Below are 15934 nucleotides of genomic sequence, written 5' to 3' on the forward strand. Positions count from 1 at the left end.
GTTCCCAGAGCTCGGTCAAGCGGTCATCTTATACTTGGAAATTATCCACGTCTGAAGAAAGCAGCTTTCACGGCAAATGGTCACCTGGACATCCCCACTGTTACCTGGGTGTGTTTCCTGCCCATCCATTTCTGGGTGTGTATATAATTGGGCTCAATTGTTTTGCTCAGAACTGCCTTGGTTGCAAAGGACAGTGACCTGACTCTAAATAGCTTACACGGGACTTGTCTGAAGGGTCTCCATGTGACTCACAAATTAGAAGAACTGAAACCTCAAACTTCAGGAAGGACGGGGACCACCAGGCCAGGGGATCGAGCCTGGAAGGCTTCCCCCTTAATTCTGAGCTCTGTCCTCCTTGCCTGGAATCTTCTTTCTCACCGACCAGCTTTCTCTGCACGGCGGTGGTGTGTGGCTGGCCAGAGTGCCACATTACATCCTTAGGGTTTAAGGCAGAGAAAACCAACGGGGCTCTTTCCCACCAGGTGCCAGTAAAGATAAAAGAAATCTTGTGTTTGGCCCAGCCTGGGGCTTGTTCCCTCCCATCCCTCAACTCTGGAGAAGTAGGTCATGGGACAAGATGGTGGCTCCCTTGGGACCATTTGGCTTGATTGCAAGAGCCACGATGAAGCTCTCCAAGAGAAGGAGTGGCGTGAACCTGGCACCTACTGGTGACATCACAGTGAGCTGTGTCTCAGCACGAAATGAACCCTTAGGGAGCAGGAGAAATATTGCATCTTCTATGTCTCTTTTCTCACGTGTATAAGAATTCATTGTATTCATTTATCTTTGTGTATTATTATGTATGCCCATCAGTAGGTGTATATCGGGGGGCATACCCCTAATTTTTAGGGGGTTAAATACAGTTCTATAAAGCATGGCTCTGGAAACCTCCACTTAGGTACCCTTTATTTATTTATTTTTTACTTTTATTTATTTTTGGCCGCGTTGGGTCTTCGTTGCCGCTCGCGGGCTTTCTCTAGTTGTGGAGAGCAGGGGCTACTCTTTGTTGCGGTGTGCGGGCTTCTCATTGCTGCGGAGCACAGGCTCTAGGTGCGCGGGCTTCGGTAGTTGCAGCACGTGGGCTCAGTAGTTGTGGCTCACGGGCTTAGTTGCTCCGCGGCATGTGGGGTCTTCCCGGACCAGGGCTCGAACCTGTGTCCCCTGCACTGGCAGGCGGATTCTTAACCACTGCGCCACCAGGGAAGCCCCACTTAGGTACCCTTTAAATGCCTGCTGCCCTCTGAAAGTCTGCATGGCAAGCTGCCTTTGGTTATCGTAACCCACTTGTGCAGAGGACCCTAACTTAGTGAGGGGCACACTTGTACACATCGTGTGACTGTAAGTGGGAGGAGAAACCCTAGGTGCTTAGAGGAGGCAAACGCTCTTGGGTGATGCTTGGGGATCAGGCTTGACCTGTATGTGGGGCAGAGGTCTTGCCTGACATGTCAGAGGGTCATGAGAGGGGATACCCAGGTCAGTGGCCTCCTGTTCCACCTGCCTCTACGCTTTACTGGCACCCTCCAGCCCAAAATTTGCCCTCCCAGGGCCAGCTTTGGGGTTATTATTTCAGGCTTTTGTAAAAGAAGGACACCAGAATCGGCTTTGGGGACAGTCGTGAAGCTGGTTGCTGTCAGGATGGTTTTTCTGGAATCTATTTTCTTTGGACTTAGCTTTTGGTCTCAGGGGTTGGGACTTTTTTAATCTTTTGAAGATGAAAGTCCTTTGTTCATTCCTGTGCGTTCTCTCAGTCAGTGGTGTTCTAGAATATAAAGGGCAGTGGGAGAAATAGCTGGTTTCCTAGGTTCTGGGTTTCCTTAGGTTGCTTTTCTTAATGGGCTCAGGGAGATATCAACTCTAGGCATTTATTTTAAAACTCGAGTCTTGGGTAATCAACTACAGTAATGTAACAACAAAGTGTGAAGACAGTTTTCTCCCTAAAATACATGCCTGTTTCCATCTGCTTTAGTGATGACTGTTAAGCCATCTTGATCCCTGAGACTGAAATGGTGTAGATTCCACACGGTGGAGCGGTTTCCATATAAAATGGAAACCTTGGGAAGAGGAGATTTGGGATTTGCTTTGAACTTTGAATTAGTCGCTGCTCTTCTTTTAAAAAATGACTGTTTTTTCTTTGATAAATCACAAGATTATGTAGGTTTCAGGAAGAACAGAATAATGACATGGTTCATGCCTCTCATTGTCTTAAAATGATTAATGAAAGAAATTCACTTAGGAAGCCATGCCAAAGAGCCTGTAAATGTTTGCAAGAAATTTAGTGGGACACTTTATCCATTTATCTTTTTTTAAAAAAGAAACCTTATAACCCTGATATCTTAACTGTCTTAGCAGTTAAGATATGTTTTATCTTACACGTTAAAAAAAGTTACACCTGCTGCAACAAACTGTATTTGTGATTATATATCAGTGTTTTCTTTCTTCATTGCCTGTGACTTTAGTGATTGTACCTGTGTTAATGTCATGCTTATCCAAACATTTCTTTTCTGTTTGATCTATTGTAATTTTTTTCAAATAAAGTTATCATAGCTGAACTATGTAAATACCCACATGCACATATTATTTTTTCTGTACTGATTGTCACTCTTACAGCTCATTGTTTGAGAGGCCCTGTAAAAATGACCAATACAAATTACTTCCCATTTGCCAGGCACTGTTGTAAGTGCCGCCTCCTGTGATCTTCCCTATGAGAAAGGACCAGTGTTACATCCCTGGAGGAAGGGGACACGCACAGAGGTTAACTAACTGGGCCAAGACCACAAGCGGCGCACAGCTGAGATCTGAACTCAGGCCACCCAGCTCCAGGTAGTGTAAAGGTCAAGAGTGGGGTTTCGGAGCTCAGGTACTCACCTAACTTGTGACCTTGGGCAAGTTACTTTTCCTCCCTGAGCTTCAGTTTCCTCATCTGTCAAATGGGGCTCAATCCTGCCTCTCCTGGATCCATCACGTGACGGCCAAGAGTGCTCAATGCGAGAACCGTCACGGAGCACGTGCCTTTTTGCACTTCTGGGTTCTTCTGCCATCTTCATTTGTAAATTGGGGGGTCCACTGCCCCATTCTCTGCTTGGGTTGACGGCTGTGTTTGCCAGGAGGAGCTGTGGTGAGGCGTGGTCTGTCCCCGCGCTGGGAGCGGGGGGACCGGGGTCTGTCGGGGTCTCGCTGAGTCCCAGGCACTGTGCCCGAGGCTCCTGTGCACAACCGCACGAAGCAGGCTTGCTCGCTGAATATTGAAGCATCGCACACCTCAGGGGTTCTTTCTGGCCTTTGGGGGTTTGGCTCCGCTGGGGGAGAAGGGAAGATGATTGGAAACGGAGACTGTATCTGTGTAGTCTGTCAGCATGGGGGGCCACTCCTGATGTTCCCGAGCTGCATGCCAACTCCTGTAAATGGAAATATCTAAGGGGATGTTTCAAGGAGCGGCCAGAAGGATGGGGTGGGGTGGGTGGGAGACAGCTAAATGTTCACAGTGAAGGGAACTGCAGGAAGGCAAGGTTTGCCGAGGCTGGAAGAGCCACATGTTGACTGCTGCTACCTGGAGGTCCAGCAAAGTGGTGACCATAGGGTGTCCTTTCCATTTGGTTGTGGGAGGTCTCTGGTGACCTTGGCTTGGGTGGGGGGCTGGGGCTGGGGGCGACGCGGCTGAGTTCACTGCGAGCGAGCTTGGGGGGGCAGGGGGGTGCACCCTCCGGCTGCTCGCTGGGGCGCAGGGATTCTCTCCAGGAGTCGTCGCCTCCCCGCAGCCCCCCACCCAGAGTCCCCTGCAGAAAAGTGCCTGAGGAGAACAGGAGTCACCCCCAGACTGTGCCCACGTCTTTGGCAGGACAGACTTGCCTTCTTCCGTCACCCCCGCCCCCCCGCACATAGAAGTGCTCGGGCGCGACAGCGAACACGCCCAACTCCACTTCTGGGTGTGCCCGCCCCCCGGAAACACGGGTGCCCGCGTGTGCCCAGCGGCACTGCTCTCAGAGCCCCGCACTGGAAACTACGCAAACACCCGTGTCCTGTAGGGCGGATCCGTGAACAGGGCTGTAACCGAAGTGTGGAATATCATACAGCAACGAAGAGGAATGGACGTCCACAGCAACATGGATGAATTGCACAAACGCTGTTGAGTGAAAGAAGCCTGGCACAGAAGAATAGATACTGTATCATCCCCTGTTTATAATGTTCAGAAACAAGCAAAACTGACCTCTGGTTTGAGAAGTTGGGGGAGAGGAAGGGGGCGCTGCTGATGTTCTGTTTCCTGATCTGGGAGAAGGTTCCACGATGGGTTCACTGTGACAGTTCACTGAACTGCACCCCTGTGGTTGTGCACGTACAACACGTACGTTGTAATGCAGTGAAAACGTTCTGACAGACAAGCCAAGGAACTCCCCTTGCTGAGCCGTCAGCACTGCCACTGAGATGTGTGGTTAAGGCCTCGGGTTGGGTGGTACCCCGGTTTGAGTCCCAGCTCCCCGACCCTGGGAGGCCACACCACGCCTCTTGGGTCTCAGGTGCACCACTACCCCTACCAGTGCGGCATTGTGCTCTCCTCCTAGAGTGACGTGAGGGCTGAATGAGCCGGAAGGGTGACCAAGACCGGCCCGGGGCATCTCCCTAGTGACAGAGGCCCCCTTACCCTGGGGTCCCCTCCCGAGGCTCACTTGATCCCCAGTGGGTGGCACTTCGTAGAGGCTGCCACAGTAGACCCTGCATCCTCATCTTCTCCATAAATCAAAGTGGAAATGCCCTGGGCCAGTCATATTATTAAGGTTTAAAACAGATTTTTGGTTTTTAAAGGGCCTTTGGGCTGCCGGTGCTGTGAACCTCCTTCCTCAAAGGCACTCACGCATTCACGTCCTGCTTGCACCTGTGGCGGCCCTAACCCACCCAGCCTGAGGGCTTTCAAGCTCGGAAAGCTGAAGCTCACTGCTCATGTTTCTCCTCCCTTCCGGCCAAGCTGGTTCCACTCTCCCTCCCTGTCTCTCTGGTTCCCCACCCCCGAGGCAGGAAGTGGAGATTGGGCTGTGGCTCCCAGGAAATGAAGGGTATCTGCAGATGCTGCAGGCCCACCTGGGCTTGGCCGTCCTGCATCTTTGCAGCATCGATGAGGCTCACCTTCACTGCTGCTCCGTGTTAGTCCAAAGGATGCATGATCCTTGTGAACCAGGGGCCCACTCCCAGAAGCATTGTTCTTGGACTTTTATCCATCTTGGTGTTCGCCGTCTATGAAGTGGGACATAATGGCTTAGTCTAGTATCACTGCCAGTATAAGGGAGAAGGGCTTGGTCCCTTTACCTTATTTTGTCCTGAAGTCCTTTTCCAAACCCCCCACTCACCCTGCCAAGACGCTGCCATTCACCTCTTTTTCTGCTTTTTGTCTAAGGCTGTGCTTGTAAACACTGGCTGCTATAAGAGACATCTGGGGTGCTTTAAAAAGTACAGGTTTCTGAGCCCCTTCCCCAAAGATAATGATTCATTTGGTTCCGAGAGGGGCAAGGTGCTGGAGCCCACTTTGTGCCAGTCTGCCATCTCTGTCCTCAGTGACTTCACTTTGGTAGCTTGAAATCTTCCAAGATGAAAATTGGCCAACACTACAGATCGGGTCCTAGAGAGCCAGTTATTAAACATTTACCAGCCCCCACTGGGCTAGGGCATCAATGTTTTCTCCACGTTCCCATGGTGATTCTCACACGCAGCCAGGGCTGAGTACCACTGGCCTAAGGTAACCCATGACAGGCATAGTAAGGTTGATGTTTACACTGTAGCTCACAGCTATCCAGCCCTTCCAGTGGTTAAACTATTTATGTGAGTTAGATCACTTAACTCTCACAACAACCCATGAAGGAGGATTATTATTCCCATTTTTCAGATAAGGAAATTGAGGTCCGGATAGCTTACCTGGCACTTGTCCAAGCCCACCCAGCTAGGTAGTGGCTGAGTCCGGATTTGAGCCCAGGCCTGAGTCCCCGGAACCCAAGCCTGTCCAGGGCCTCTGGGATGACTTGGTCGGTACCCCACTCTCCCCAGCAAGTAGATGCAGAGTTCCTTGTTCTTGCTGTCCAAGGTGACCACCTGGACCCACCTGGGTGACCAAGGTTCTGAGCCTGTGACCTGTAGTCTGCTGCAGATCAGCCTGGAACGGGCAGTCATCACCAGGGGTCACCGGCTCTGGGCAGGTCTCTATCGAGCTTAGGCAAGATGCTTGGACGCTGAGCTGGGAGAGTGAAACCCGGTCACTAATGAGCTTTTGGTGCCGATGTGTGTTTTCTCCCCTTTCCAGTGGAACACGACAAAGAGTTCTTCCACCCACGCTACCACCACCGGGAGTTCCGGTTTGATCTTTCCAAGATCCCAGAAGGGGAAGCGGTGACTGCAGCCGAATTCCGGATCTACAAGGACCACATCCGGGAACACTTCGCTAACGAGACATTCCGGATCAGCGTTTACCAGGTGCTGCAGGAGCACTTGGGCAGGTGGGTGTGCTGTACTGGTGCCTGGGAGAGGTCCTGAGCTTCTTCAGCTACAGAGGAGCTGGTGGCTAGAGGATGCGACCGGACTGGTCATGACTGCTCCCCCCGTGGAGCACCGGCCACGTGCCAGGCCCTGTACAGAGCATCTTCTTTTAGAGATGGTGTATGGTGTATGTCTCCACCTCTTCAAACTATCACCGTCAGCAGATCGAGTTAGGAATAGGGGACAGCTAGGTGAGCCTGGGATGGGGTGGCCCCCGTGGGTAATGATGGGTAGCCTGGGTCAGCCTGTGTTTAGGGGGACGAGGAAGAGGAAAAGCGTTTTTGACGGTCTGCCTCTCTCCCATTCATCACTGAAACCCAGCATGTGATGTCAGCCCACCAATGAAAGTGGCCATTTGTAATAAAATGCTAGGGGATAAAAATCCCCAAATCAAAAATAAACAGGCAGAGAACTCTCAGCCTTCCAGGAATCTCGAGGTCAGGAACCAAAAGCTTGTGTTGAAGGACTTTAATTTCTTGAGACCCTTCCGTTTCGTTTCAAAGTCCTCTGAGAGGTGAGAAGGCTAAGAGAATGGGCTGGAACTTCTAACAGGGACATCCTGCAGTCCCGAGGTGGTGCCGCCTGGTGGCTGGGTTTTGGGACATCGCGGGCTGTTGGACTTTTACTCCCACCCGCACCACCTGCCACTCCTCATAACGGAAGAAAGGTGGTGTGGACGCCCCCTTCTGCTGGGCTGTCCTAGCGTCTTCAGCGGCAAAGGGGACCTTGTAGCACATTTGGGGACATAGCGACTCTCAGCACCTGGGTTGGCCAGCACTGTCATTTGGAAGGTCATCTTAAATACTAAGAAAACCAAGCTTTTCTTGAGCGTTTCCAGTGTTTTGCCTTCGTCAACTGCCTCTGCCCCCAGTTTCTTGCGTTGTCTCAAATCAGCAAATATATGTGTGCATTTAAATCTTTTCCCAAATGGTATCTCGTCATAGGGTCTCTCCTGCACCTACTTCTATCACTAAACCTTGACAATCTTGACGGTAAACCTTGACCATCTTCCATGTCCCTTCCCAGGGGGCATCCTTGTTCCTTTCATCACCACACGTCTCCAATCGTGTGGGTTGTGCTCTAAGGTATTTAGCCAGTTTCCTGCGTGCACAATGTGGATTCTCAATTTTTCCGAATTATAGACGGTGTGGGTGGGGCGGATAACACATGTGCTTGTCTATCAGTCGGATATAGTTCTAGAAATAGAATTGTGGGGTCCGGGGGCACATACATTGGTGACTCTGATAGATTTTGCTGAACTGCTCCCTTTGGAGGTTATGTCAATTTATACTTCTGCCAGCCACACAGAGGCGGCCTGTGGCCCCATGTGTTCCCCAGCATGGGCTCTTATCGAACTGTTTTGATCTTAGTCTGTCTGATGGGTGACACATGGCATCTCAGTGTGGATTCAATTTGCATTTTAGAGCCCCCGCTTGAAGGCACTGCCCTGTACTGCTCCCCTGCTAGAGACGATGGCAGACCCTCCCTGAGGGGATGGTACCTTTCTAGAATGTGGGTGTGGCTCGGGGGGGAGGGCGGGCAGCAGGCAGCCTTGGCAATCACCTCCGAATCTTACTAAAGGAACTCAGGTGCCCCACTTCACCCTGGTGGGCTGGACCCTGGCCCCCACACCCAATTTCAATAAGAAGCATTGAGTTCAGTCCCCCAGGGTAACATATGTTTGCTCTGTACTCTGACAGATCCCCCGGGACTCTTGAACAAGAGCACATGTTTGTTTGACTTTTTTCTCGTGAAGGCTGACTAACTGGGGGCGAGGCAGGTACCCAGAGGCTATTTGTCAGTAGCACTCCATCGGTCCACTTGTGCGAAAGCCAAGCCCTGCTCACACCCCAGGACCTCCTGGCAGGCTCCCCAAACCTGCCTCAGAAACGTCCATCCAGAGGTTTAACCTCAGGAATGTAGCTGCCCCGCTGGGCTCTGGCTGAGCAGGACAGGGAGGGTTGGCTGGTGTCACCTGTGCAGCTCTTCCCCCAAGTTCTCCACGCAGGAAGGCATTCCCCCTCCCTGGCCGGCGGTCTCTGGGGTCAGCTGGGATGCGGCTGATGTGGGCCCCGCCCTCACGTGCGTGGGAGCTTGCTTCGTGACTGGAGCATCCTCAGGCCCCGCCCTTGACGCGAGGGGCACCCCACCCCTCGGCCCCACGCCTGCTGTGCGCGCCCGCTCCACTCCGCGCGCTGGGAAGAGCAGCGGAGACCCGGCAACGGGCGAGACGGTCCTGGCGTGCACGTGCCTCCCTCGCGGTGCTGGTGGGCTACGCAGAGGCCACTGCATTTGGAGAGACCTGTGGGAGCCCAGCCATCTGCTTATTCAACCACTGCTGTTAAACCGCTGGGATAAACCAGCCCGGGTCGCGGGGGCAGGGACCTCGTCTCAACTCTGTGTGAGGGGTGTACTGGTTTCCTGCCCTCACGAAGCACCACACACTGGGTGGCTTGAAACAACAGAAATGTGCTCTCTCACAGTGCTGGGGGCCGGAAGTCTGAAATCAGGGTGTCAGCAGGGCTGTGTCCCTTCTGAAATTTGCAGGGGAGGATCCTTCCTGCCTCTTCCAGCTTCTGGCGCTGGCCGTCGATTGCGTTCCTGGCGCTCAGCTGCGCCGCTCCGATCTCCACCTCCGTTGTCACACGGCTCTGGCATCCTCTCTGTCTGCCTCTCTCCTCTTCTGATAAGGAGACCAGTCATCTTGGCTTAGGGGCCGCCCTGCTCCAGCATGACTTTTCATTACTTAACTAATTGTATTCATAAAGACCCTAATTCCAAATAAGGTCACATTCAGAGACACCAGTGGTAGGACTTGAGCGCATCTTTGTAGGAGATACAATTCCATCCATAACAGGGGGCGAAGACGGGCAGTCAACAAATAAGCAAATAAATAGGCCCACTGGCCAGATAAGGTGACTGGTGGTCCTTGACGGCCTGTTGAGCTGGGGATATTTGAAGGACTACAAAGATCTGAAATGGGGCGCAGGGAGAGTATCTCAGGGGAACCGCAAGGGCCACCTTCCTAAGGTGGAGACAGGCATGTTTGTTAGAAGGACAGAAGAGAGGTGATGATGTTGGGGTGGGTGTGAGCCACTGGGTCCTCACTTAGAAGAAACACAAGCCTTCGCTTCCCTGGCGCCTGCCGGCAGCTCCTCATCCTCCTGCCTATGTCAACCTGCTGACTTCGTGGGCACTGCTCCCGTAGCGGTTTGAAGTGGCTGCCTCCTCGGCCCTGCCTTAGCTCCATGGGGTGGATCCAGAGGCCCTGGGAGGGGAGAAGGCCTGAGTCACTGTGGTTGGAAGAGGGACAGGACAGCTGTCAGTGGCTCTGTGGCTGGCGTGGCAGGGTGCCCCGAAGAGCAGCTTGGCCGCAGGCCATCTCTGGGGACGCTCAGGCCAGCGTTGGGAATTCCTGCCTCAGGGGGCTTTGGGCTTTGCTGGGAGACCGAGTCCCCCCTCAGCAGATGTTTGAGTACCTGCCGTGCTGGGCGATGGTGGACATGACCAGACCCCAGTCCGAGCCCTCGAGGAGGTCACAGTCAAACACAGGAGGAGACACAGGAGGACATGGCAGGTGCAAAGCATAAGGCAGAGCAGAGAGTGGACCGAGAGGCAGCAGGCGGGCAGGAAGGGGCTGTTTGCTTTAGATTTCTAAACTTCCTATCTATACTTTTTTTTTTTAATTTATTTATTTTTTTATTTATTTATTTTTGGCTGCGCTGGGTCTTCGTTGCTGCGCGTGGGCTTTCTCTAGTTGCGGCGAGCAGGGGCTACTCTTTGTTGCGGTACGCGGGCTTCTCATTGCGGCGGCTTCTCTTGCGGAGCACAGGCTCTAGGCGCACGGGCTTCAGTAGTTGTGTCTCGTGGGTTCTAGAGTACAGGCTCGGTAGTTGTGGTGCATGGGCTTCGTTGCTACCACAGCATGTGGGATCTTCCCGGACCAGGGCCCGAACCCGTGTCCCCTGCCTTGGCAGGCGGATTCTTAACCACTGCGCCACCAGGGAAGTCCCCTATCTATACTTGAAAGAAGGAAGCAAGGCCCTCATTCTCCAAGAGTTAAAAGGTTAACATTTTTTACAAAAAATTACTGATTTTTTTTCTGGGTAGGTTCTGTTTTTGAATCCAGAAGCAAAATGATCCTATTATGTTATTCCCCAGGTGGGATAACCCAGCTTTTAAGAGTGTAGATTCGCATCCCGACACTATGTACCAGTGTGACCTTGGGAAGTAGTAACCCCTCAGAGCCTCAGTTTCCTCCTCTATGCAATGGGGATAATAACTGAATCTACCTCCCAGGGCTGTGGTGAGGATAAAGGGAATTAACATACTTACTTAGAACATAGTAAGTGCTCAGTAAAGGTTTACCAGATATTAGAATCATCACCATCACTGCCACCATCACCACCACCACCCTCACCATCACCACCGTCCTCACCATCACCACCACCATCCTCACCATCACCACCACCACCCTCACCATCACCACCGTCCTCACCATCACCACTGTCCTCACCATCACCACCACCATCACTGGGAATGCAGAGACCTGCTTAGGAAAAGGAAGGGCTCCAGGTCTGGGTGGTGGTACTGCCTTTGCCCTCTATGCTAAATCCCTTAATCTCGCAGTTTCTGATGGGGATGGAGGCCTAAGCTGGCTTGGAGGTGGAGTGCTTGTTTGCATTTCCACAGCCTGGGCCACGCATCCTCTTCAAGCAGAAGGCCTTTGGCTCGTCTGACCCCGAGACGAGTCCTGATCCCGCGCCCGCCGCCCTGCTGTGTGGCCCCCTGCTCCCTCTGCGAAGGGAGCCGCGGCCTCCCTGACACCGACCGCCCAGCTGCGCAGAGCTCGGAGCTGGGACATCTGGCGAGCCTCTGCCTGAGCCCCAGGAAAGCCCTGGGCGTGCCGGGGCTTAGCTGGCTTCGGGTCGGCCTCAGCATCACTCCCCCTGTGGCAGCCACTTTCCACAGATTCCTCTTGATCTCTTGGAATCCAGATTAAATTCCGATAATGAGCCGAGCTGGAGGCCTTCCACAGCCTTTGGGCTCCACTTGCAGCTGGAGAGGCCGCCCTTGGCCGGCTGTGGGGTGAGCGGGGGCCGAGAGGCAGGTCTGGGATGGTGGCCTTGGCTCCAGTGGCCTTGCTGGGGAGGGTGGGGGGCGGCGAAGGGATTGGAGTCTTGCCCTCCTTTTCGGAACCTTGGGTCAGGGGCTGGCCAGTCGAGGCTCGGCTTCCAGGAGCTGCTCCCACTTCTGTCCCCCTTGGCTCTAACTCTGGTTCCAGCTCCAGATGAGGCAGTTTGAGGTGGGCGTCCTGCAAGCTAACGGGCTTCATTCGTGGAGCTCAGGCTGGGCATTTTCCAGCCTCACCCCGCCCCGGCCCTCTCCTCGCAGGTCCACGCTTTCTCCCCGCAGCGCTGCCCCACCGGTAGGGGGTCCAGCTGGTCAGTGAGACACCCTGGGGCCCACGGGCCAGCAGAACTCGCTTGCAGGGAGTCAGTCACTGCCAAGGTCGAGATGAAGTTGACAGCTGGATAAAAACTGTCCCTCGGTCTGTCTCAGGGACCTTGGCTGCCAGGAGGGTGACCTCACAGTGGTCTCTGGGGCCAAGATTGGCTCAGCCGTAGCCTGAGTCACTCTGAGGAAGAGGGAACTGTCCCCGTGACGGGCCGGAGGGGGTGGGGGGCCGAGGGGCTGCTCGCCAGTTCCCTTCACCCCAAGGCAGCCGCGGGCATTGAGGAGGGTGGAGGCCAGCGCTGTGCCTGTGCTGCCCACGTGGGGACCTTGTAACCTGCAGCCCCGCCAGCAGCCCCGCCTCAGGGCTCCCAGCTCCCCGCACAGAGGAGATGCCACGGCTCTCCTCAGCCGGTGTCCCCACCCTCCAGGAACTCACACGCCTGCTGCAGCTCCTGCCTTCCCTCGAGAAGGAAGCTTCATCCAGAGCTTCCCTGACCCGAGCCCAGGGCCATCCTCGCCCTTTAAAAGCTCAGCTCAGTGACATGGCGCCTCCGGCATCAGGTGAAAACGCAGGTTCCAAGTCAGGTGGCCGGGGTGCAGCCTGAGCTCCTGTGTGTCTGACAAGCTCCCAGGGGATGCGATGCACAGAAGCGAGTGGGAAGGCGCCGGGTGGACAGGGCCTCCCACTGTGGGGACATTGTGGTCCCCACGCCCCAGGGTGGCCCCAGGGCAGCCTCAGGGCGGCGGGTCATCGGACCCTTCCCAAGTCTTTGTCGCATCAGATAAAGGTGAAGGACTTGGTAACGAGACTGCTTTTTTTTTTTTTTTTTTAATTTATTTATTTTTGGCTGCGTTGGGTCTTCGTTGCTGCGCACGGGCTTTCTCTAGCTGCGGCGAGCGGGGGCCACTCCTTGTTGCGGTGCGCGGGCTTCTCATTGCGGTGGCTTCTCTTGTTGCGGAGCACAGGCTCTAGGCGCGCGGGCTTCCGTAGTTGCGGCACGCGGACTCAGTAGTTGTGGCTCGTGGGCTCCAGAGCGCAGGCTCAGTAGTTGTGGCGCACGGGCTTAGTTGCTCCGCGGCATGTGGGATCTTCCCGGCCCAGGGCTCGAACCTGTGTCCCCTGCATTGGCAGGCGGATTCCTAACCACTGTGCCACCAGGGAAGCCCACGAGACTGCTTTTTATCTGACTTCAGTCACCGTGAGCATGTCTGGACAGAGGGACGTGGTCGCACCCCAGGGCACTTCACCTTCCTTGAGGACCTTGGAAATGATCCTGCGAAGGCTTGATATCCCCATTTTACAGGTGTAGAGACCGGCTCAGAGGGGAAGTAACTTACCTGAGATCCCACAGCTCAAATGGGGCAGAGGCGGGACTCAGCCACAGGTCTCTTAGACTCCAGGGCTCGTGTTCCTGGCCACGGCAGCACCCTGGTGCTTCTTGCTTGTACGGATTTCCTTCCCTGGAGAAAACAGGCTCAACAGGGCGACTGTGAGTCCCCAGCTGTGGTCCTCACCCTTGGCTGTGCATTAGAATCACCTGGGGGGGCTTTTCCGACTCTGGCTACATCAGGGTCTGGGGCGTGGCTGGTCCTCAGTGTTTTCTGAACTCCCAGGTGATTCTCTGTGTAGCCAGGGCTGAGAACAGGTGCTGAGCCCTCTCTTCTCCCTCCTCTGTGGGCCGTCTTACGCGCCCAGGAGACAGAAGGGGAGAGACTTCTTCTAGCCCAGGCCCCCAGGTTCCTCTTGCCTTGGTCTCTCCAAGAACACTGTTTCTCTCCCATTGGACTGAGCCCCAAGTGTGGTCCAGGCCCTGATTAAGAGTCTCAGTGGCACAGGGAAGGGGCAGGCTGAGGGTGGAGATCCTGCGGGCTCTGGTTCTGAAGGCTTCCGGAATCTCCTGGAGCCTTCCTGCTGCCACGGAAGGCCTACGTGCCCGGTTCCACATTTCCTGGCGCTCACCTCGCATCACTACACCTCCGCCCCAGGGCGTGAGCTCTGGTTTTGAGCTGCTTTCTCGGGAGTTTCTGGTTCAGCTCCGCAGAGGGCAGGGAGGCAGCACTGCCTGCCCAGGCACGGCCGGAATGTCCTGGAAGGTCCAGGGAGAGCGGCTTGGTCCAGGGCACCCAGGCACTTCTGGCTGCCTTCCCCCAGGCCCCCTCCAAATCCCAGCACAGGGCGGCTTCAGCAGGACCCAGGGCCCCTTGGGATCCACTCAGGTGTCCGATGGGCTCACTCTGGAAAAAACCTGCATCCAGTGGCCCCCCGGCTGACCAGATGGCAAGCTGCTGTGTCCAGCCCGTGTTGTGCCAGTCAAATCGCAGTTGGGCTGCCCTGCTTGGCAGCCCGGGACCAAATGTCCACATATCCGTTGGTTTCCTGTCCTGCGGGCTAAGGCCATCGTGGGCCTTGGTGCTTTTTAAAATCTTGGTGCCTTTTGTTTCCTTCCGTAATTCATCCCCAAACTGGCTTCACAGGGAAGATACTAGCAGTGGTCAGGGAGTCGGTGGCGACAAACTTGTGCGTCAAGTGCTTGCAAGTTGCACGCACGCTAAGTCCTCACGACGACCTTGAGACGTCTATATTCTCCCGTTCCGTGGATGTGGTCGTTGGGGCACAGAGAGGTCAAATGACCCTCCCAAGGTCCCACCCTCCCTGCAGTTCAAAACCAGGCACTAAGTAAAATTTCGGGTGCTGGGGTCCCACCCCCAGAATTCTGATGTAACGGGTCCCTGTATCGCCTTGACACTGAGTTTTTTTAAAGTCCCCAGAGTGGACTTGCTCCCTGTCCTCTCCTGCTCCTTTGAGGATCTGCGGGACCTTGCAGGAGTCACGTCGTCCGTTGGGTGTGGGTGGAGACCCCTGCCCTGCGTCCCCTCCCGGGAGTGCGTGAGGTGCGGATGGTGCTGGTGAGTGCCAGTGCGGGATTCCCCGAGGCGAGCGGATGGCAGCCTGGGTGCCTCTTCGGGAGAGGAGATTACAGATGATGACCATGAGGGGCCTTTATGAGGAGCTTCTTCCGTGTCTGCCCTGTTGCCATCATTCCATATGGATTTAATGCTTAATGACCGTGAAGGTCAAGGAGACCAAATGTCCCGTGAGTCAGTCCCCTTGCAGACCCGCCTTGTAGAAAGGGCCGCTCCTTTACATCTTGTCCATTCGGCAGATGCCTTCGCATTCACGAGGTGATAGACACGCTCCCATTTGGATCACAGTTCTCTGAACTGAGAGGAGAGTTGGCTGCCTTTGCTGACGGTGACAATGACAAAGCTGACTGTTCAGAGCACTCGGTATGCAGCACTCTGTCCTTCCCATCACGACCCCCTGAGGGAGGTACCATCACCCACCCCATTTTACAGACAAGGAAACTGAGGCACAATAGCAGGTTAGGGTTAAGGAAAGGAAGTTTGCATCTGTCCCCAGTCACTTCTGGTTTTCCTCCTTGGCTGGTGGATACACATTTCCTTTTCCCTTCACGGCAATCCTAGGAATCGGGTAATTAGGAGGGAAACGTATTTTCTGCACAAGGAAACTGAGGCCGAGAAGATGGAAGACCTGCCCCGCTTGCCCCAGTGATGCTGTGTGGACAGCTGGTAAAGACCAGGGGCTTTGGAGGCAATTGGATTTGCCTCCCACTCCAGCACTTGGAAGCTGCGTTAACTTGGGTGGGTCGTGGCCCCCCAGAAGCCTCATCGGGATTCAGCAAAGATCTGAGCGGGAGCTGTGGTGACCGTGATGGTGGCCCAGCAGCAGGGCCAGAGACGAACTCTCCATGAGGGCAGGCGTCTGGTGTGTTTTGCTCACTGTCGTATCCTTAGTACCTGGAACCTGGCGTATAGTAGGTGCTCAGCAAAACACATATACATGAAGGATCTGCCCTTCTAGCTGTGGGCTTCCTGACTTGACAAACTGTGGCTGCGTCTTGCACAGAGGAGTTTCAGCACCAAGCACGGGGGCTGGTACGAG

The 15934-nt window shown here is 54.5% G+C and overlaps 1 protein-coding gene across 4 annotated transcripts in view; it reads left to right on the forward strand.

The window, feature by feature from the left end:
* BMP7 (bone morphogenetic protein 7) overlaps positions 1-15934 on the forward strand; it is a 92199-nt gene that overhangs the window by 25952 nt on the left and 50313 nt on the right. For all 4 annotated transcript variants that reach the window (XM_082359308.1, XM_082359310.1, XM_082359311.1 and 1 more), the window contains exon 2: positions 6281-6473. In XM_082359308.1, the coding sequence (XP_082215434.1) occupies positions 6281-6473 (193 nt within the window). The remainder of the gene's footprint in view (positions 1-6280; positions 6474-15934) is intronic.

Source organism: Balaenoptera borealis (assembly GCF_965194805.1).
Source record: "Balaenoptera borealis genome assembly, chromosome: 16".
Taxonomy (NCBI): domain Eukaryota; kingdom Metazoa; phylum Chordata; class Mammalia; order Artiodactyla; family Balaenopteridae; genus Balaenoptera; species Balaenoptera borealis.